Below are 23384 nucleotides of genomic sequence, written 5' to 3'. Positions count from 1 at the left end.
TTCACTCAGCATAACTTTATTTTGTGTGTGCATTTCATCTCTGTTGTATTATACATTATAAGCCCATGACTATTTATTGCTGAATAGTATTTGTATGGATATTGTATATTTTTAAAATCTATTTATTAGTTGATGTACATTTGGAAATCAATTATCTAGATGCTTTCAAGGTTTTCTTTCTTTCTCTCACCAGTTTAAGAATGATGTGCCTATGCGTGGATATCTTTGGGTTAATAATACTTGGCTCCTGTTGAAGTTCTTGCATGTTATAGATTTAAGTTTTTCACCAAGTTCAGTAAGTTTTCAACCATTATTCTGCAGTTATTATTTCTGCCCCCTTTTCCTCTCTCATTTTCTTCTCAAATTCCCATTAGGTCCTATAGGTCTTGAGGTTCTGTTCATTTTCCTTCAATTTTCCTTTGTTTTTAGCTTAGATAATCTATATCCATCTATTTTCAAGTCTAATAATTCTTTATTCTACAAGCACAAATCTGCTGGTGTACCCATCTAGGGACCTTTTAATATTTTCAGTCATTTATTTATCAATTCCAGAATTTCAATTTTTCAATAATTACTCTATTTTTACTTGAGGAATCATTGTAACTATACTTTCTTTTGACCTTTTAAACATAATTCCTTTTAATATTTTGAACATTTTTATCATGACTGTTTGCAGTCTTTGTGTACTAACTCTGGACATCTGGGACCCTAGGACATAATTTCTATTAACAGCTTTATTTCCCCCTATTTATGGGCTGCTATGTTCTTTAAATGTCTTGTAAATTATTAAACCAGATATTTTGTATAATATAATGTGGATTCTGATCCCCTGATCTTTAGATGCATCAACTGTAATACCACCCAAATATAAGTACTGTTAGCATCTTGGCATATGCAATTTCAGCTTTTCTGTTTTGTCTTTGTTCTATGGATCATGAAGTGAACATATAAAAATCAGTTATTGTTATAGTACTTATTTAACAGGATTCACTTTTTACCAAATTATATTATATTTTAATATCAATAAATGTAAACATACTCTTTAATAACCATGTATTATTTTACTATTAAGGCATGCAATTACTTAGTTAAGTAAACAACTGTTAGAATATATTTAGGTAGCTGCCACTTTTGGCAATTTTAAAAATAGTTAAAATATTTTATTTTCATAATTTTATTATGACAAGTTCACAGCATTAGCATTGTATCTAACAGTAGAGATATTTTATATAAATTTATCATTATATCAGTGTCCTGAAAGATACTATAATGAGGGCTATTTATAACAGCAAACAGGAAAATATATTTTAAAGATTTATATAAAAGTTAGAAAAAGGAAGGTGAGTCAGTTGTGTGCTGTTAAATGTTTAACAATCAGCTATCTGATAAATAAGCTAAAAAGCTCTGATCTTAGCCTTTGCTGATTTCCATGGTGTGAGTATTCCAAGCATAGCCAATTTAAATCTCACAATGAAATTTCCCTGATGTGTAGTTGGGTAAACATGAATATAATTGGATCTCAAGAGAGAATAAAAATTGGCTTCCGTATACCTCCATGGCATTTATACAAAAATTGGATTGGCCTTAAACATAAAGAAAATAAAATAGCATAGTATGTAGAAAATAGACATTTATCTGATATAGTGTATAAAAATGTGGCCTTCAAAATCCGTGATGGTAGACTCAAATGATACCTTGCTGGGTAATTTTAGAATTAGTCAGTTGATGTGTTCTGCAACTATTTTTGGTCTGCAGTTCTACTGCTAATTTTTCTTTTTCCCTCATTATTCCTTCTATGATTATTAAATAGAATACTACCATAAGGAAGATTTGTCTCACAAATCAGTACTCAAGCTCTATTTGGAAATTTTGTGACAATATAATCTTTAGTGTCACCCAGTTTATAATTCTATAACGACTCTCTAATTAGTATCCAGTAAGTATGCTTTGCCAGTACAGTTTTTCTCACCAATATTTCCCATCACCCATGATTGAATCTCCCTTAATCCTTAAAAAAAAGAAAAAGAAAAAAAAACAAAAACACTTGTACTTTCTAATGGGGACAATTTTATTGATTATGTTGTAACTCTTGAGAACCTAAGGTGTATGAGTCAACTCTTGCCCTTCATTTCCCATCATAAATTCAAGAATCCAAATGGAAATTTTGTCAGCTGGCAGAATTTGAGATCTAAATAGCTGATATTTCTTGGAAAAATGACCATACCTTTTACAATTTTAAGAAAGCACATTTAATTTTAAAGGATTTTCCTAGTTAAAAATTAGATTGTGACAGTACTCCATGTTTAAAATATTTCTTAATTTATTGAAATGACAGTGATTTCTTTGAAAGACTTGGGATTCCAGGAGTTCCATAACTTTTATATTTTCCCTAAATAAGAAGAATTCTACATATTTATTTTGTTTAGATAGGCTCAACCCCAAAGTTTTCACATAGCAACCCTCTGTCATGACTCAGGAAGGAATGTGAGATTAAAAACAGCATCCCAGTGGAAACTTTTAAGAGGAGGGGAGAGTCAAAGCATACCTATTTCATACTCTCAACAGCTTTCAAATTATGATTAACAAAAGTCCCCCAAAAAGGTAAACTCCACCTACACAAGCCAAGTGACAAAAACAATGTTGAAGCAGTACAAAATTCTCCATTAGAGGAGTTGAGAGAGCACTGGAGTTGGTTAGCAATATGATGTGATTATTGCTATTAATGAAATAATAATAACTAATAATGTGGTCTGGTGTCTGATGATAAAATTAAATAAAATCATCAACCTTCATCTACATAAAGAGAGTCCTGAACTTGCAAGCAATGATTGTTTTAATAGCCACATCAAATACCAAGCTGGCTAATGAACATTGATTGTTGATTTAGGTTTAATTTCTTTTTCCTGAATCAGACAAAATGAAAAAAAAATAGATAATATACTATTCAACAAAATGACCATGGGCTACATGAAAATTTACATATTATACTTTTTCAAAAATATTTATCGTGTACTAAATGTGACAGGAACATATCCTAAGTTACAAGAATTTTATGGTGAACAAAGCATTTCCTTCCCTTGTGAAGCTTCTGTTTGAGTGGAAAGTTGGATAATAAAGAAGCAAGCATAGACAGCACTATCAGATAATGAGGAAGCCTTATGACTATTTAGAGGAGGAGGACAGAGGCAGTTGCTGTAGCACATATATTGAAACTAGAACATGACTGACATGTTTTAGAAACTGCAGAATGCTAGAGTGTAGTGATTGAGGCAGAGAATTTTAGGGGATGAGTTTGCAGTGAAAAAACAAGGCACTTTAAAATGGTGATAAATAGAACCCTCATTCTAGAGTCTTAATCTATGAGAAACCAGTTGAGTGCCTAGGTAAGATATTAAAACTTTGTTAGTTTCCCATGGCCATTGAGTGCCATCATAGTGTTGACACAGTTCTACTGAGACCAGCACACTGGTCAGCAATGTGATTTTCTCCACCATGTAAGAGGAGTGTGAAATCAATAAAATTCTTTCTACATCCTTTCTTTTACTGGAATGCCTTCATCTATCAGATAGATATCAGTGAGAACAGAAGGAACTAATAAAACAGACTCTTAATAAACTGCTCTCTTTTAATTGTAAGGGATCCAACAGATTATCTACTAAACTCCCCAACTTAAGGAGAAGAAAAAAAGTTTTCTTTAATCAGTTAACTAACATTGTGATAAAGCCTTTAGTTTATACTTGGCATTAGCTCATGTTTCCTTTATTATTTATAAACTTCTAGATGTGTGGCTAGTTGTAAAATGAGCAACTATAATAGATGCTTTAGTGAGCAAGGAGTTCACATAGACCTTTGGAATCTTTTTATTTCTCTGAAATATAAAATATCCTGATTATGTACATAGAATCATAGAGACACTAAAAATAAGAAGGATGTAGTATCTTTTAGTATAAAATTACTAGTGAATCAAAGTTAAAATATTGTTATATTGTTTTCAGTCTGATGGTAAAGGTGATATCTTTAATTTACTACACTGGATTTGTTATACTGAGCAGCCGAGCTCTGTTCACTGGGCATGATCTTTATTACATGTTTATTCATGATACTATGTACCCTTGTTTGGAATGAGATATGAGAGAGAGGAAAATGATGGCAGCAGTGTAGCCTAAGCTATGAGTCACACAGGGACACTCACAATGATTAAAACAACTATGAATTAGAAGCCTGTGAATTTTTATTGAATGAGGCCATTGGGTGAGTTTATGCATGAACCCCTATATAGTTTCTGAACTCTTGAATAAAAAAAACTGTGATTTGGCATTTCATGTCCCTCTGCAGAATTCCTTCTACTAGTTATTCCTTATTTAATTGTGTAAACTGATTTTATATTTTCAGCCACAGTAAAAATGAACTTGGGATTAAATGTATTTTTTGACTGCTAAATATTTTGATTTCATTGGATTCATTGGTAAGATCTGCCTCTTTATTAAATTTAGAGTAATATGCCTTGCCCAGGGATGCCACCATGCTCCTGAATTGTTTGTTTGTTTTTTAAGTATTTTCCATAATTATTGAACTAGTATTTTGCTTTCACGTTCCTCTTCCTCATCTGTAAAATGGGAATAATAATATTATGTTTACAAAAGGGATTGATGAGAAAACAATGACGTGAATACTTGTAGAACATTTCTCATTCTTTCTTCCATAAGGACCCACATTTTCAGTAGTTGCAATATTGACTTAATTATGAAGGTTATTAACAACCTATAGTGTCCTCTATGTGGTTGATGATTGAAAAAGAAATATACATGACCATATTTCTTCCAGCACTGTGGCAATGTGAAGTTCATGTCTGCACTGAAAGAATGATAGATCTGTCAGAGCCCTGTCAGCACAGCTTTGGTTTCCTCTCTGTTAATAATATTAACATTTCTTTAACCAAAATGATAGTTTAAACATTTTAAACAAGTCAGGTAGAAGCTTTAAATAATGTAATATACAAAAGTTTTGAATAAAAACTAAGGCAATGTGGACTGTTTCACAGCTTCTATATAAAATCTTGGGGAATAGAATACTCCTTTCCTACAAATATCTCTTTCTGTATTCTTTCTGAGTCACAGCTCCCAGTTTGCTAACAATCCCTACATTATCAATGAAACTCTTATTCCTCATCCGCAGACATCCTGGAGAGACACAAGGCTCAGATTAATTGCACCCTGGTGACAGAATTTATTCTTCCAGGACTTACAGATCATCAGGAATTGAAGATGTCCCTCTCTGTGGTTTTCTTGTCCACCTATCTTTGCACATTAGTGGGTAACCTGAGTTTAATCCTAGTCACTATGACAGATACAAGACTCAACACGCCAATATGCTTCTTCCTTAGCAATCTGGCTTTTGTCAATTTTGGTTATGCCTCAGTCATTATGCCCAAAATGCTTGGAAATTTTTGTACAACCAAAATATTATCACTTTCAAACAGTGTGCTGCTCAATTAGGCTGCTTCCTCACTTACATGGTGTCAGAGTGCTTGTCACTGGCTTCCATGGCCTATGATTGACAGGTGGTCATTTTTAATCCCCTCCTGTATATGGTCACAATGTCCTCAGGAATCTGCATTCTTCTTGTACCAGCCCCCTATAGCTGCAGCTTCCTTATTGTGCTGTTTCATACCATCCTCACATTCTGCCTCTCTTACTGCCCCTCCAATATCATCAATCATTTCTACTGTGATGACATGCCTCTCCTCGGGCTAACTCACTCAGATACTCACTCCAAACAGCTGTGGGTTTTGGTCTTTGCTTTTATTACATTCATTTATTCAGTTCTGATTATTTTTGTTTCATAAATGTTAATTATGCAATCCTGAGGATGTGCTCAGGTGAGGGCAGGCTTCTCCACATGCAGTTCTCATCTGATAGTGGTGGTTTTGCTCTATTGGACCCTAGTATTTAATTATGTGCAGCACAAATCTGGTCACTCCACTGATACTGATAAAATGACCTCTGTGTTTTACACTTTAGTTATCCCCATGCTCCTTATTCAATAGCTTAATGAATACAGAGGTAAAAACTGTCTTACACTGAGACTTGAAGAATGCATGCAACCTTCGTATTTAATATTCATTATAGAATTTTTCTTAATAAGCTGTGGCAAAGGAAAAAGTGTACTTTATAATATATTTAATAGATATCATTTCATTATCTCTGACTCCTGAACACAAACTAATTATAAGTCACAAGTAGATTTTTACCTGATATACAGAAATTAATCCTCATAAGTTAGATAGCAAATAAATATCACTTCTACCCCACTGTATTAGTCAGGGTTCTCCAGAGAAACAGACCAATAGGAGATTTATATTATTGTATAAATATTAAGAGGTTTATTATAGGAATTGGCTTTCTTCATCATTGGATTGTCAATTCTGGATTCTGTAGGGTAGGCTGCAAGTTGGAAAATCCAATAAAGCTGATAATTGAGTTCCACAGAGGAAGAGGGCTGGCTGAATTAGTGATGACAATTCTTTCTGACTACTGAAATTCTCATTCCTCACTGTAAGGCATCCAACTGATTGGATGAGGATACTCCTCTCATTGCCAAAGGCCATCACCTTTGTTGGTTGTAAATGTTACCAGTCAAACCTGGTTACTATTGCCCTCACAATAGCAATCAGACCAGTGCTTGCTTGATCAAACAACTGGACACTATAACCTAGTCGAGTTGACACATGAAATTAACCATAATACTAATCATTCCTGGCTTCTGATTATATGATTCATTATGTGATTTCATAAACTTCCCACATCCTCTGATGGGAAACTTATTCTTCATCTACAAACTCTGTGCATGCTTATGTAAGTTTATTTAAGGACACAGATTTTTCTCTATCTTCTTTTCATTTTGTTGCTGACCTTATAATGGCAGTGGCAACCAAGTTGGAGACAGAGAGTTATCTGTGTCTCCTGATGACACAACAAATTATTTATGATGATCATTCCTTATTATCTATGCTGTCCTTAAACATGTGTCCCACAGTTTTTTTTTTCCCTTTTCCTGCTTTTCTGTTTCCTTTTAGATTAACTGATCATTGATCTTTTTATTGTGGTCTAATGAACTATAATTTTTATTATATTATAGTGTTTGTGTTAGAGTTCATGGTATAGATGGTAAAGGCCTTTTACTTGTCACAGTCCACACTGAATGGCAATCATATCATTTCGCATGCAATTTTTGTCATGTTTTTATTATTATTTAAGCAGTTAATTATCTTTTAAATTATCTTTAAAGGAGATATAATTTGATTAAAAGATCATAAGTTTAGGTATCATTTCTGGTGTTCTTCTTTCTTTTGTCTAGATCCATATTTCTATCTGATATAAATTTACTTCTACCTGAAGGGCAATCTTCAACATATCTTATATTACAGGTCTACAACTGATGGATTATTTTGGCATTTGTTTCCTGAAATTATTCTGCATCACTTTGCAAACTATATGTTCCCTGGGTAAAGAATTCTAGTTTTGAAGTAGATAGCACAATACAGTTTGATGGTAGCACAATACTGTAAGTACACTGAAAAAAGGTGACTGGGAATAGGGTTGAAAGAGGAAGGTTAGGGGTCTGTATGACACCAGAAGGAAAGATAGAAGATAAAGACTGGGACTGTATAACTTAGTGAAACCTAGAGTGGTAAATGAATGTGATTAAATGAACAAATATAAGAATTTTTATACAACTTTTATTCATGAGTTGCAGCAGTTATTTCTAAACTTGGGGACTCTGAGCTGTTTGTGTGTGACATGGTCAGTCCCTGGAACTTTGGATGTCTGTTTGGCAGCTGGGACTCAGAGCCAGAGTCCAACAGCTGTGAGTGTTGGCATTGGCCCATGAATCAACTGTTAAAGAGGCTGAAAAGGAGATCAGACTTTGATTGGAGATATGAATGAAATGGACTTGGTTGAGATTGGAGTAGATCATAATAAAATGTAGAGAATGATATTAACAAAGTTTTAAAACTTTGGCTTCTGTGTGGGACCAAAGGAAGAGATAGTTATATGGTGCAAAATCTATATTTTCTGTAGCATAATATATAATTTATCTTGAATGGTCAGTTTACTCAAATGTCATAATTATATGGAACCTTGACTAGGGTGTGAGACCTTGAAGACTTTTATGGGTTAGCATGAAGCCCTGAAACAACCCAGAGTAATCTGGGCAGAGAATATAAAGTATTTGCAAATCCCTCTTGAGGGACTGTGGAAAAACATGGAAATATTAAAGTTCCCCAGCTGGGGAATTCCTGAAATTCTCACAAGCATAGGGGACCACCAGCTTAGCAGACCAAGCCCTCCATCTTGGGGTTTGGCCTTATGAAGCTTGTTACTACAAAGAAGAGGCTAAGCCTACTCATAATTGTGCCTGAGAGTCTCCCCCAGAGGGCCTCTTTTGTTGCTCATATGTGGCCTCTCTCTCTAAGCCCACTCAGCATGTAAATTCGCTGTCCTTTCCCCTACATGGGATATGACTCCCAAGGGTATAAATCTCCCTGGCAATGTGGAATATGTTTCCCAGACATGAGCCTGGACCCTGCATTGTGGGATTAAGAATGCCTCCTGGACCAAAATGGGGAAGATAATTGAAACAAAATAAAGTTTCAGTGGCTGAGAGATTTCAAATGGAGTTGAGACGTCATTCTGGAGTAACTCATGTGTTATATAGATATCCCTTTTTAGTTTTTACTTTATTATAATAGTTAGAAGGAAATAACTGAAACTGTTGATCTGTAATCCAGTATCCTTGATTCTTGAAGGTGATCATATAACTATATAGCTTTATATGGTGTGATTGTTAAAATGTTATGGCTCTCACTCACTTTGTCCAGTGTATGGACAAATGAGTAGAAAATGGGGACAAAAAGTAAATGAACCCTATGGTAGAGGGGAGTATGGGAGGTTTTGGATGTTCTTTTTACTTTTATTTTTATTCTTATCTTTATTTTTTGGAGTAATGAAAATGTTCAAGAATTGATTGTGGTGTTGAATGCACAACTATATGATGAAACTGTGAACAACTTTTGTACCCTTTGGATGATCATATGGTATGTGAATATATTTCAATAAAATTGCATTAAAAAAGAATTCTAGATTCACAGCTACTTTATCAGTACTTTAATATTGTTGCTCCATGTTCTTCACAATTGCTTTGCCTCTGACAAGAAATGTTATGTCATGCTTATTTTTCTTCCCATGCCTTTTTCTCTTTGCTGTGTAAGTTTTTATTTTTTATTTTTTCCCAATGACTGTAAGCAATTTGGCATGACTTTAGGTATGCTTTCTATGCATTTCATATTACTGGAATTTGTTAATCTTATGCTTTTTACTGCATTTGGAAAACTTCCACTTATTAATTCTTTAAATAATTTATACTTTCTTCATTTAGGAACTTCATTTGCATATATATGTGGGCTTCTTGAAGTTGTCCCAAAACTCATTATCACTCTCTTCATGACTGATTCTTTTTGCTGTCTGTGTTTCATTTTGGATAGTTTCTGATACTATATCTACAAGTTCATTAATCTGCAATGTACAGTCTAACTCAGGAATTCTGTTTGACTTTGCTATTTCCCCCTTTTACAGTGTGATCTGGAAAATAACTGAAAGTAGTAAGTTTGTTCAGTCCTAAGGCTCCCCACATTTCTTTTCCATAAACCATGGAAACTTTCCTTCAGTTGATGATGAGAGTGTCATGGCATGAATATCAATTTTTCAAATGTTTGGACTTAGTTTTCCTATTCTTGTTTCAGATGGAAGAGTAAATAGGGTTCCTAATGTTTCCAATTAGTTGGAAATGGATGGTGAGTTCTAGATTTGGCATTTTCATTATTTTCTATTCATTAATCTACTTTTAATAAACCCCTTATATCCTACATTAATATGAAGAAATATCATTGATACTTTCTTTAAAACATGTCAATAATTGGATCATTTCTCATAACATGACTGCTTCCATTATGGCCTTAGTCTCTACATTCCCTTGAAAGTATGTATAATAAATACCACTTAGATTTTTCCATTTTCCAATCCCTGTAAACTATTATTTAAACAACAGCCACAGCAATCCTGTAGCTGAGGATACATCACATCTCCTCAGTACAAAATCCTCCAAAGTTTACATTTTTCAATCAGAATAAATAGGAATTTTACAATGGCCTATATAGTAAGGTAATGGTAATGGTGAGGTCCTGCATTAAAATATATCATTATCACCTATATTTACCCATCATATCCTCAGCTCCACAAAACTTTGATTCTGTTTCTCCACAACATAATGGTCATACTATCATTCAAGAGTTCCTGCAGGGATATACTTCTCTCAGTGTATATCCTAATGGCCCACTCATTCAATTCCTCATGTATTTGCTTAAATACTATCTTCTCAGAGAGCTCTCCTGGCTAGGTTAATTAAAAATGCATCCCTCATTTTGACTACATGTTCTATTTCATTTTCATATAAATCATTATGTTCAATAATACTCTATAATTCATTTCTCATTTTGACTATTCTCTGCATCTTTCTAAGGGAATATAAGACCCATAAATACAGGAGTTGTGATTGTTTCAATTAATAATGTGCATTAGTTGCCTAGAATGGATCAATTCCCATAATCTTTATCAGGAAGTATTTTGTAACTTTTTCTGTGGTAGGAACTTCAGATTAAATAGTGAATGGACTATACAAAGTCCTTAATGCCATTAAGGCAATTGTTTAGTGGAAGAGACATGAAAAGAGATTCTACATGAGAAAATGGAAGAATGGAACTTAACCCATATTTAAAACTAAATATACACTCATATCTGGGGTTTGAGCAGAAGTTAGTCATCTCTTAGTGTTGGACTTGGTTTGAAAACAAGGAAATACTTTCTGTATTTCTACACATCTTACTGATGGATTCCTGCCAATCCCTAGGCTAAAGAAATGTCACATGGAGTTTTAAATAGCTATAATATAATTTATTGTCACCAAATACTACAGTGAATTTTAAATCAAAAATTAGCACATATTTTCCAGGTATTCTTTAGGGCATTTTTCACCTCTTTGTTCCTCAAACTGTAGACCATAGGATTCAGCATGGGTATCACCAAGGTATAAAACACAGAGGCCATTTTGTCAGTATCAAAGGATTGACTGGATTTGGGCTGTGCATACATAAACAATAGAGTTCCATAGAAGACAGCCACCACTGTCAGGTGAGAGCCACATGTGGAGAAGGCCTTGTGCCTGCCCTCTGCAGAGTTCATCCTGAGGATGGCCATGAGGATCAGCATATAGGATGTGAGGACTATCAGAAGAGATGACACCAAATTAAAAGCTGACAAGATGAGTACTATCAATTTAATTTCATGTGTGTCTGAGCAGAGCAAAGATATCATGGGAAGAGTATCACAGTAGAAATGCCTGATGATATTATAGCCACAAAATGAAGATAAGAAAATTTTTATGGTGATCAGCAAAGACACAAAAACACCATAGAGATAAATTATCACCATCAGCAGCTGACATGCTCTTTGTGACATGATGACTGTGTAGAGCAGTGGGTTACAGATAGCCACATAGCGGTCATAGGCCATTGCTGATAAAATGAAAATTTCACCAGTGAGAAAAATTCCAAGGAAAGTGAGTTGGATGGCACACCAATTAAGTGAGATTGTATGTTGGTCTGCAAGAAAATTAATTAACATTTTTGGTCCCACAGCTGTTGAATAACCAAGATCAGTGAAGGCCAGATGTCTGAGGAAAAAGTACATGGGTGTTTGTAGCCTAGAGTCTACCATGGTGAGGATGATCAAGCCCAGGTTACCTACCACTGAGGCCATGTAAACAAGGAGGAAGAGCATGAATAGTGGAGTCTGCAGCTCAGGGATATCTGTGATTCCCAGTAAAATGAATTCATTCAGAACTGTGAGATTGTTTGTGTACATCCAGGCCACTCAATAGAAAACCTACATTGGAAATAATTATAAGAAGAACCAATAACTTTAGGGAAATATGATTGAAATATGCACACACACACACACACACACACACACACACACACATAATTTGCATAACATCAATCCATAACTTCCAAGTCCACAAAAATCTTTCTTCTAATTTTGGTGGCCAAAAATAACTCTCCCTTTGTAAATTGACAAAATCATTATGCAGAGTAAACAGTTCATAAAAAAAATAGTTGAATGGTGTCCATCATGAATAAAATAAAGATTTTGTAATCTTCATTCAGAGACTTTACTATCATTTGGTGTAAAATTGTTTAGAAGATCATATTCTTACTGTGTCAAATTTTATCCTCCGTATTTTTAGTTGAAAATGAAAAACATACCATGGAAGAGATCTTACCATTAAATCCTTAAGACTGAATTAATTTAACACTAATAATAATACAACAACCTAACATCCTGTGCCTCCTAATGATATGAAGTATGGATTATGCACCATGACTATGAAATATTAGTGACAAAAATGCTTATCATAAATATAGTCACAATTGAGAACTTACTTCCATTTTATAGGCAACACAGTGGGTGGAGGAACTATGTAAATTTTACCAGAAATAATGTGAAGACATTTGAGGAGATAATATATCTCATCTCATCCAAAAGTTGATATCATTAAAGAAGAATTTATCATTAATATAATTAATGCAATGGAAATCTAAAAAAGAAATCCTAAATGGTTTTCTTGATTGGATTCCAGTAGGAAAGACAGAGAGAGAGAAAGAGAGAGAGAGAGAGAGAGAGAGAGAAAGAGAGAAATGGAGGAAGGGAGGGAGGCAGGAAGCAAGGAAGGAAGAAAGGAAGGAGGGGGAGAAAGAGAGAAAGAAAGAGAAAGAGAAGAAAGGTGAATGATAGTATATATACAATATATTTTTGTGACAAATGGCTTCATTTTAATTGAGGCAATAAATTAGGCATTTCTACTTTGGGCAGTATCTTTTGCATTTGTTCTTAGGTTTGAAAGTGATATGAAGTTCTATGAAGAGAATATTTTGACTTATGAGATCAATGCTGAAATATTAAGGGAGTGAAATTGAATGATGTTTGCTAATTACTTTCCAATGCTCCAGCATATTATATCTGTCTAATCTCTCTCTCTTTCTACAGACAGACACACACACATACACTGAATTTTCATAATTGTTGAATTCATGGTGCTGGTAAATGAATTACAGTTGAGTTTCCATTTCTATTTTATTTCATGCTTAAAATATTCATAATAAATCCATTATACCTCCAGATAAAATAGGTTAAAATAAGTAATGTCCTTAAAAGTGTTTGAGAGGCAACACAAAAAGGAAAACTGTGACAGATTATTTATAAGTTTCACTTCTTTTAAGGAAATTTCAAATGACGATCAGAATCTTTATGTTGTAACTTCCAATTAGACACAGAAAAGGCTGAACACTGGGGGATAAAGTAGACCTACACAGGAAAGTGTGATAGCAATTTTTAAATTTTCTTAATGTGGGAAAACATACAGGGAGTTTAATAATTAAGAGCAAAGACTATATTATAATGAAAAGAAACTGCCCCTGGGCTCTACATGTCAGCACCCCTATTCCCTTTGCCTAGATTGTATGCTCATGAATCAAATGTGGATGGAAAAGATCATATTAACTGCTTCTGCTTTTACTTTTTCTCCTGTTTATAGCATTTGTAAATCATTTCTTCAATTATTTATCATTTCAGATGTTACATTTTGAATATCTACTATGACAGATAATTTAGCAAAGATACACATCTTCTTTATCAGACCTAAATATAATCAGTAAATTAATTTTCTTTAAATTGTCATTTAATCATCATTAATCACATACACACACACAACAAACAGTCTGATGATTTTTTGATAACTGGGTAACACTTACTTATGGCAACCATCATCAATGTAGTCTGAGAAAGGTGAATTGAAAAACAATACTTAATTGTTTTTATTTATCCATAGAAACAAATATTTAAAGTGTGACTATAATTATTTTACTTTATACTAAGGTAGATATAGAACTATTAAAAAACATGATGATTTGATTTTTACCTAAAATCCTCATGTGAATGTCCAATATTCTAGGACACAGAGCTATAAAAGAGCAATGATCAAACCTCAGATTCCTCTGGGGACTAGATGAACAACAAGAAATATACCAAATAACCCAGTGCAGGGAAGCAATGCTGGCTAAGAGAAACAAAAGTATATGCCCCACTCACAAACATTAAACTCCCAGTTTTGTTTTAATTTAATCTGCATGGCTCAGACAAGAGATATTGCTACATAGATGATGTCAACAACATACAACTTAAACTATTCTGTAGAATCTATGTGTTCATAGATTCAAATACTATCTTCTTATCTTTATTTTATACTCCATCAAATAAAGACATTACCCCTTGTAATAGAATTGAATTGATGACTGAATTACAAAGGAATTGACAATTTTGTGAGACATAGATATTATTAATTAAGAAATGCCTTTCACAGTTAGATGTTAATGAAAGTGGCAGAGCAGGGAACTCAGAAGCCCCAGCCTTCCACTGAAGAGGGGATTAAACTGTCAAAAAATGTCATAGAGAATCAAGGTTTTGGGACTTCAGGAATCTAATAAAACATGTCCAGTGTCCATCTAAATGCTTAATGAAGGATGTAACATTTACATATTGGTTTGAGAATGCTGTGGCATTTCAACTTACCATACCCCATTCTCCACCTCCAAGCCAGCCAAAATGATGTTGGCCCATCCTCCTGGGGCTTCCTGATGGTTCCAGGGGGAAATATTGATCATATTCTCTAACTTAAGTAGTGTGTCTTGATCTGTCTGATAGCTATCTGAGGGATCAGCCCAAAGGCTTACATAGATGTAAGAAATGGATGCCACTATATGTTGTCTACATGACACTCATTTTAATTCCAAAGTCAGAAACAGGTAGAAAGAGAAAGGATGAATAAAGATAGTAACCAAAAGAAAAAAAACTTAAATATATAACTGGTCTAGCTTTGCACTGTCATGGCACTATAAAACCAGATCATAAGAGGAAATTAGGGAAGTCAAATCATTTCCCAGGGCCAACTCCAAATTCCAATGCAGCTTTCAACAATAAAATAAAAGTAAATGACCTTACATCCAAAGCATAAGCAGCAAAAGAAAAAATAAATATATAGGAACTCTGCAAAATCAAAAGCTTCTGTACCTCAAAGGAATTTGTCAAAAAGGTGAAGGAACAGCTGGAATGAGGTAAATGGCAGGTGGAACTTTAAACTATAACATCCTTTGAAATTTGCTCTACAGCTCTCCATTGAATTGTGCTTTGAAAGTCTTCACCATTGTGCATATACCCTATATTGCATAATAGGAAAAGAACTGAAATTGTGGAACTGTAACCCATAACGATTTTTGAAATTATCTATATAACTACTTGTTGAGGTATACATCAAATAATAACACTTTTCTGTATGCAGGTTATATCTTACAATAATGAAAATGGCTAAAGTCGTGGAACTGTGACACATGGTATTCTTTGATAGTTGCTCTCAAACTGCTTGCTAAAATGTACTTTGAAAGTTATCACTGTTATGTATGCATGTTAAAGCTCACAATAAAAAATGCATTAAAATAAATGTATTTCTACTACAAGAGAGCATGAAAAATACAGATTTCAACAAATTTATTTAAATATCAATGTTCTTTTTGAGTGAAAGATAACAGAAAAAGACCTGTAGACACTTAATAAATAAGTAGTGGACAATGATACAATTTAAAGCCAAATATAATATTCCTGCTCCATAATTTTGAAAGGACAGTTTTTTGCTTAAACCTATATTTGAACAGATTTCAAATTTAGTTCTCATCTCCTTTAGATGTGTGTTAGTCATTCAAATGATAATTCAGATGAGTTTTCAAAGAGTCCTCAAAGCTTTGCAGGTAATGTCCAGGGGGCAGTCCTCTTACTCATTAAGCATTACTGTGTGTTTGAGTCACACTGTACTGAAACTTACACTTTAATATTTTCATTTGTCCTCACCTCCAACTAATAGTGGTGCCTTGCAATGACATTGATCATTTGAATTATACTGGTAGATTTGAAAAATATGTCAAATATACAGGGCATATTCAAGGCACCGTAAATGCAAGGATCATAGAAAATATTGATAATGCTCTTTCAATTAAAAATAAATGGAAAGCACTATTGGAAATTTTGAGGTTAATTCTGAAACAAACCTGATTAACTACAGATGACAATATAATACTTGATACCTTGGTTGTGGGTACAAATGACAGAAAATAATCATGAAAATTTTAGGAATGTTGGTATGGGATTTTTCTCTCCTCAGTGAGTGAATCTTTGTACTGTCCAAAGAATATCAATTAACTAGAGAAGACTTGAATGTAGAAGTCTGCTCTAGCTTTCTTCAAAGACCATAATAAATGTTGTGGACATACCACACTAGTCCCAGAAAATCATGTCTCAAGGCAGATTATTTATGCATATTTCTAAGTCACTGAGATTAGGCTCTAGAGAAAACAGGTTAATTGGAAAATGGGGGTCATGAAGGGCCACTGGAAATTAGAGGGACAGTCCCTTTTTTAGTTTCCTAGGCTGCTCAATCAAATACCATGAAATGGGTCACAATAAACAGTGGGAATTTGATCAAGTTTTGAGGCCAGAACAAAGGCCAAATCAAGACATCACTGAGGGAATGCTTTCTTCCCAAAGACTGGTGTTCTGGGGCTGACTGCTGGCAATTCTTGCCTCCTCTATCATATGGTCTCTCCCTTCACTTAGGGTTAGCTTCTTGACTCCTGTGAATTTCTCTTATCTCTTTATGAATTTCACTCTACTTCCAAAGTACTCTAGCATAGGATTGTGATCCATCCTGATGAAGATGGGCTACAGCTTAACTGAAGTAACTTCATCAAAAGGTCCTACTTATGAAGGTTTCACACCCAAGGAATGGATTGGATTTAAGAACATGTTTTACTGGGGTACACACACATCCTGTCCCATGAACAGGACAGGATATTATTTACCTTAATTGAGAATTATGTCTTTGTTCCCCAAGTGCTCTTAACACAACCCAACAAGAAGAATTTATGGGTTTCTTTCCTCCTTTGAGACTGTCCTTTAGGAGAAGGCACAAAATTTATTAATTTTATCTAAAGCATTTGAAGTCTTAAATGCAAGCCAATGGGATATGTACTAATTTCAAATGACACCTATAAATCCCCATAAGAGAAAAGATATTTTTGATAACTTTCCACTATTTCTTTTGGTTAAATCTCTTCTCCTGTCACCTAGAGATTTGGAATTAAAATATTGTACCTGTAGGACAGGTATTTTTATCTGTCTTGTGACCCTTAAAAGTCCACATTTGTTAGAGTGGCTTATGCATTGTTTTATGGCTTAGGACAAAATGGAGAAGTGATTAAACACTGCCTATCATATTGTTTTGAAAATTCAACAAGGGAAAAATAACAAGGGAAAAATAACAAGGGAAAAATAAAGTAACAAGGGAAAAATAAGGGAAAAATAACAAGGGAAAAAAAAATAAGGATGACTGTAACAATGTACAGTCATTTTTTTCTTTATATTTTGCATTTTTAACTTATTGAAATATAATATACATATAAACAAATGCACATATCAAATGTAAGAATTTTAGAGATATCATTTATTAGATTGATATGTTGTTTTATACTATTTTCCTAGAAATTTTATTTTAAACTGATGTTGAATTTTATCATATGCCCATTTTAATTTTAAATTATGATTTTATTGCATAGATTGATTTTCATACATGAAATCAACCTTGAATTCTTACATACATGCAGTGCTTCTTTAACTGTATGATACATCTTTAAATATGTATAACTTTTACAAACTGTCCAAAGGTAGGAGTATAGCTCAATATGTTTCGGAATAGTATATCCCAGTGTAAGTTTTTAGGGAAGTTAACATTTCTTTCATTTAGTAGTATGCATGTGAGATTCATCCTTCTCCTTCTCCTTTTCCTTCTTCAATTGTGGTATAAAATTCATTGTAGGAAAGCCTTAGTTTTCCAGAGATACTGTAACAAAGTACCATAGACTAGTTTCCTTAAATAAAATAACTGTATTGTTCTGGGGGATAGAAGTCTAAATCAAGGTGTTGTTCAGACCATCCTGGCAGTGGTTGGCAATCCATGAGGTTTCTTCACTGGTGATACAATTATATCTCTGCCTCCTTCATACAGCCACTTCTGTTCCTCTCTTATTGTTTCCAAAATAACTTTTCTAATACAGTTATCAGTGTCTAATGCATGGCAAGTTCACCAATACTGATAAGCACAATTGGCATACCTGACACAATTCATCTAAGGACTGACCCTCCCTCACCCTTTAATTGTGCTGATTTTAAGCTCAGTTTGGCCCTCATTAGAAATATATTCAGAGATAATTCCAAGTCTTCAACCTCAGTATCCATATGGAAACCCCAGCAAATTTAATACAAAATAGTATGGTGCAAGGCATTTTATTATTTTGCCTAACCCCAAATAATTAATATTTTATTTTGACTTGGCCATCAATTTGCCATTGTAAATATCACTGTTGCAGAAACATCTGTCTCCATAGTCCCTATCACATTGGGTCACCTCTGCTGTGCTTTGCAGTTGTGTCCAAACTGTAGCTTCTCTGACCTTAGGACAATTCCAAGAAGATTTCTGCAGGGCACATCAAAGCATTTCAAGTGATTGGGTCTCACTTGCTTATAGCACTAACTTGCTTTCTACTACACACTGTTAGCTTTTTGCCCTTCCCTGTCCCACATTCTTCATTTCCACATTTATACTCCTGGAACCACCTACCAATTAAACATCATATACCCAGGTCTTTCTCAAAGGATCTGCTAAGTAGGAAATTTAAACTCTGACAATTCATGTATTGTATAAGGTATTGGTAAAATGAGAGCACAGATATCCATGCCACAAATGAAACTGTGTAGGTACAACCAGTAGGAGACAATGATAATGCTAATATTACATTACTGAATTACTGGAAGCTCTCATTGGGAACTATGAGTATTTGTAACATAAACACTTCTTCAGTATCAGTAACCCTGACCTGATCATCACCATCTATCTTAAGGCCAATTCCAGATGAAGCTTTCAAATGGTCCTTTCACCCTTACCTTTCAGAATTTTCATTGTTTAGGTTGCCAGTATTAATAGAGAAATCATAAATATAGAAACAGAGTCTTTGCTTTCTTCAAAGAGCATAATAATGATGCTAAAAATACAAAGTTACTCCAGAAAACATCATTTAAAATGAGAAAATATGTATGGCATGCTGTGCTGAGTCTGGCATTGGTATTATTGTCACTTACATAATTTAAATTGTAACCAGGAGACAAGAATTGTCACTGGAGCTAATCTGATAGTCATGACTAGAGTCCTCTACTCACCTTAAGTGAAAAATTGTGCTACTGCTCCCTCATGTGTTTGCTAACCTCACTGAAATCAGAGGAATTTATGAGTATTTCTCCCCTTTGAGACAGATACCTGGGAGCTTGAAGGTAATTTGATATTATTCCCAAAGCATCTGAGAACAGGAAATGATGCTGCTTGGTCTTTGTTAATTACCCAGGTTAAATGTGATTTCCCTGTTGAGAAACATTAGTTTACATATGATTTCCTTACTTTCCTGTGTTATTTTGTACAACCCTCTCTCAAGCACCTTTATATAAGTGAATTATTTGTTGGACACACAACTTTAATTTACCAAAAATTATTTCAATATTCAGCATTTTACACATGGCTTCTTCCAAGTTTTATCTCTGAGGATGAAGTTAAACTTCTTTAACATGCCCTAAAATATTTTTTACAGATTCAGAAAGAATACAAATTATGAATATGTGTGTTACTTATTTTATACCTTTCTTTTTATCTCACAAATAAATTGAGTACATCCTACCTTCATTCCTTATGCCATAATAATTATTAGTCTTCATTCCCAATTCCACTTCACTTCTCCTTACATAGGCAGCTTTTCTAGGAAGGTTGATTTATGTCCTTAAAAAGGCATATCACTCTATGTGTGCCCAGCATTGGCCACAGACGTCTGCTGTGATCCTCCTCATCACTAGGGAAGTGCCAGGGCCACTGCCAGGAAGAATTGTAGGAGGAATCATAGGAGGTCTCCTGAAGAGCTGCTATGTCTTCTTTCTCAGAACGGAACAGAACAGAAAATCAAAACCCCAGATCTCTCAGCTTCATGGAAATGTTCATGAGCCTCATACATGACCAACTCCCTGACTGTCATCCTTCTGATTGGCTTGCTACCCTGGAGCAAAACATACCTGTCAAAGAAACTCACATACTAACTCAGAAGGATTGTGGTACCCACCAAAGTGTTCAATCTTGGAGTGTATCAGTATGAAGCAGTCAAGTCCTATAAGTCCCATGACTTCCTCAAACCTGACAATGAGGTCTTAAAGGAGAATTCCTTTAAGGTATTGTTTATGGAGTCTTGTCTGTGATGATCCTGATGTCATTGCTGCCAACATCTTGTACATAAAGATGTCGAGCCCTGACTACCCTAAAAGGAACAGGGAGAATGTGATGGAAGACTTCCTGAAGAGAATCGAGTGCTACAAAGTCACTCCTCAGCCCCTCAACCCAGACAATTATGACAAGAATCATTATTTTATCAAGGTGATAAATGTGGGCCATTAATTTGTAGTGAACAGAGTCCAAGACTCTATCCAGAGTAAGATAGCCTACTACCTCATGAATATCCATGTCCAGCCTGACACCATTTACCTTTGTTGGCATAGAGAGAGTGAGTTCAAAATCTTAGGGAAGATCAGAGGTGACTCTGAACTCTCATTGCAGGGAAAACAGTTTGCTCAAGATCTAAGGAATTTTCTGGAGGAAGAAGAGATAGTGAACTTCAAACCTCAAAGCACAAGTCAATTGGAGAGGATATCTAGACTATTGAATTCCTGGGGTCTTATGAGCAGTGGAAGATTCTGAATGAGATTAATGCTGGTGTGTGCAAGGAGATGACATACAGAGTTTGAGAATCAGTACCCAGCAGAGTTTGCCATTCATTTTCAAGAAAAATATCTGTATCAGTATCCTGGTATGGAATCATACCAGGACCTGGTACAGTGGCTGGATCCTGTCATCATGGAGCTGGAGAATCAGGGCAATGTCCTCATTATCATCCACCAAGCTGTCATGCACTGTCTTCTGGCCTTCTTCTCAGGTAAGAGTGCAGGCAGCATTGTTGGGCTCCCAGCAACCCCTGAGTCAAGCACTTGCTAAATTAGCTGTACTGGTACAAAAGTCCCAGTGGAGGGTGGTTGCTGCTGGAGCTCCTTGTTCCTGCTTGGCTATAGAATCAACACTGAGCTGACCTTCCTGGCAGCATCAGATGAGCTACCATACTCGATGTGCACTCTCCATACCATCTTCAAACTTACAACTCTGGCCTATAGGTGCAAAGTGGAAACAATTAAACTCAATATGGAGGCTGTGAATACTGATCATGACAAGCCAACCAACAATTTCCCCCAAAACCAAACCACTGTAAGAATGAGATGGAACAGCTTTATATCTTGGTCGCATTTGGATACAATAAGGCATCCAGGAAATTACAGTGTTGCTCTCTGCAGTGGGCCTAAATGGGTCTGGACTTTAGAGGAGGCTTCACTTATTCATACCCTTCCTCCCAACCTAGGTCCTACAATGTCAGCCCAGGCTACAGAACATCCACAAAATGCTCAGGGCATGCAAGTGGACCTAACCATGAGAGTTCTTGCTATAAATTTGTTTTTCTTCATTACTATAGGTTTTAGTGTCCTATCTCAACATTGTTTTGTCCATTCTAAGATACATTCATCAGGAGGAAGGAAAAAGCTTTTTGCACTTGTGCTTCACACATGATGGCAGTCACAGTTTTCTATGGGATACTGCTATTCATGTATTTGCAACCACAAACTAACCATTCATTAGATACTGATCAAATGGCTTCAGTGTTTTAAACCCTGGTGATATCCATGCTGAATCCCCTAATTTACAGCCTGCAGAAAAAGGATGGGAAGGCTGCCATAAAGAAAATCCTGAAAAATTCATGCTCTTCCTCTAAATTGATGTCATTTTAGACCCTACAAGTAATTGAAGAGATGGTTGAGGAAAGTTTCCATTATGTCACTGAAAGTCAAAGTTAAGGAGCAAACTTAAAGTTACAAGGAAGACTGAGAATTAAGAGAGGCTAGGATATTGAGAAAATCAAATTAAAAAATAAGCTGAAGTTCTTGAAATTGTGCAGCTAATAAACAAATGGAGTATTCACTAATTTTCCCCATGAGTAAGTAGCCAGCCAGTTTTGGAATAAATATTTCTAGAAGTCAAAGGAAACATAAGTTAAAAAAATCAAATAAATTTGAATAGAGCAACAAAATATGGATGAGAAAATTAAAACAATCCTATTTTGCTTCCTTCTTACCTTGTATCTATATATGGCTTGGTATAGTAAATTATTACATTTCAAATAACTGCAATAGCAGATTGCTAAAATCCTTGTTTCAGCTAAGCTAGCCAGATTGGACCAATAAGTATATTTAAAATAAAATTTCCTAAGCTTCTCAATATTTTTGAATAGAAAAATTTAAACTATGGTATTCATATTCTGAATTCTAAGAAACAGAACAGGATAGAAATTATTTTATTCCAATTAATAGAATTTATGCATTTGTATGAAAGACACAGGGCACTACCAGTTTACATGTTTTCATGTTGGATATTTCATGTTGGATATATTTGATTAACAAATTCAGTAGATTTTGAAAAGATTTTCATTTCTCTCTACTGTTAGTATCAGTATTATATTGTAGCTGTAGTAAATATGCTGGATTGTGTTATTCTTAGACATTTATTGGACTGTATTAAGGAATGTTCCTCAGGTAATAATAGGAAAATTATTTTGTTTAAGATTTTTTTTTTCTGCTTTTAGATATTTCTTGATCAGTCAGTGTACATCAACATCTATTTTACAACTGTGAATATATATAGGTGACCAGGCTATATGTCAGACATAAAATTAGAATCACCTGGTAAAGATTAATGAATCATATATTTAATAAACTTCAGAGGGGAATATGATGTCAACAAATAGCAAAGAGTAGACCAGAAGAAATATATGACCAATCAAATTAGCATTCTATGGAAATGTTCACTTCACTTATAAGTGGGTTCCAATGCTGAGTAGTTTCTTCAGCCATAGACACCAAAAACTTTAGTCATAACACTCATATTGGAAAAGAAATGCAAATAGTCAAGACAAAATTAGACTCAGA

General features: G+C 34.5%; 1 protein-coding gene and 2 pseudogenes across 1 annotated transcript; 2 read left to right on the top strand and 1 right to left on the bottom strand.

Annotated features, from left to right (window-relative positions):
- Window positions 1-1674: 1674 nt before the first annotated feature.
- On the top strand, window positions 1675-22190 carry LOC119511330 (annotated as a pseudogene).
- Window positions 11043-11978, bottom strand: LOC119511475 (olfactory receptor 8K3-like). The gene has a single exon (XM_037805917.1). The coding sequence runs from the start codon at window positions 11976-11978 to the stop codon at window positions 11043-11045; it is 936 nt and encodes a 311-aa protein (XP_037661845.1).
- LOC119511866 lies at window positions 20280-21884 on the top strand (annotated as a pseudogene).
- Window positions 22191-23384: the final 1194 nt, after the last annotated feature.

This window comes from Choloepus didactylus, chromosome 16, assembly GCF_015220235.1.
Source record: "Choloepus didactylus isolate mChoDid1 chromosome 16, mChoDid1.pri, whole genome shotgun sequence".
Taxonomy (NCBI): domain Eukaryota; kingdom Metazoa; phylum Chordata; class Mammalia; order Pilosa; family Megalonychidae; genus Choloepus; species Choloepus didactylus.
Note: the sequence above shows the minus strand (reverse complement) of the source record. Positions and strands in the feature narration are given on the sequence as shown.

Coding starts and splice junctions, on each gene's coding strand:
- LOC119511475 (XM_037805917.1), bottom strand. CDS start 11,978: ATGTACACAAACAATCTCACAGTTCTGAATGAATTCATTTTACTGGGA.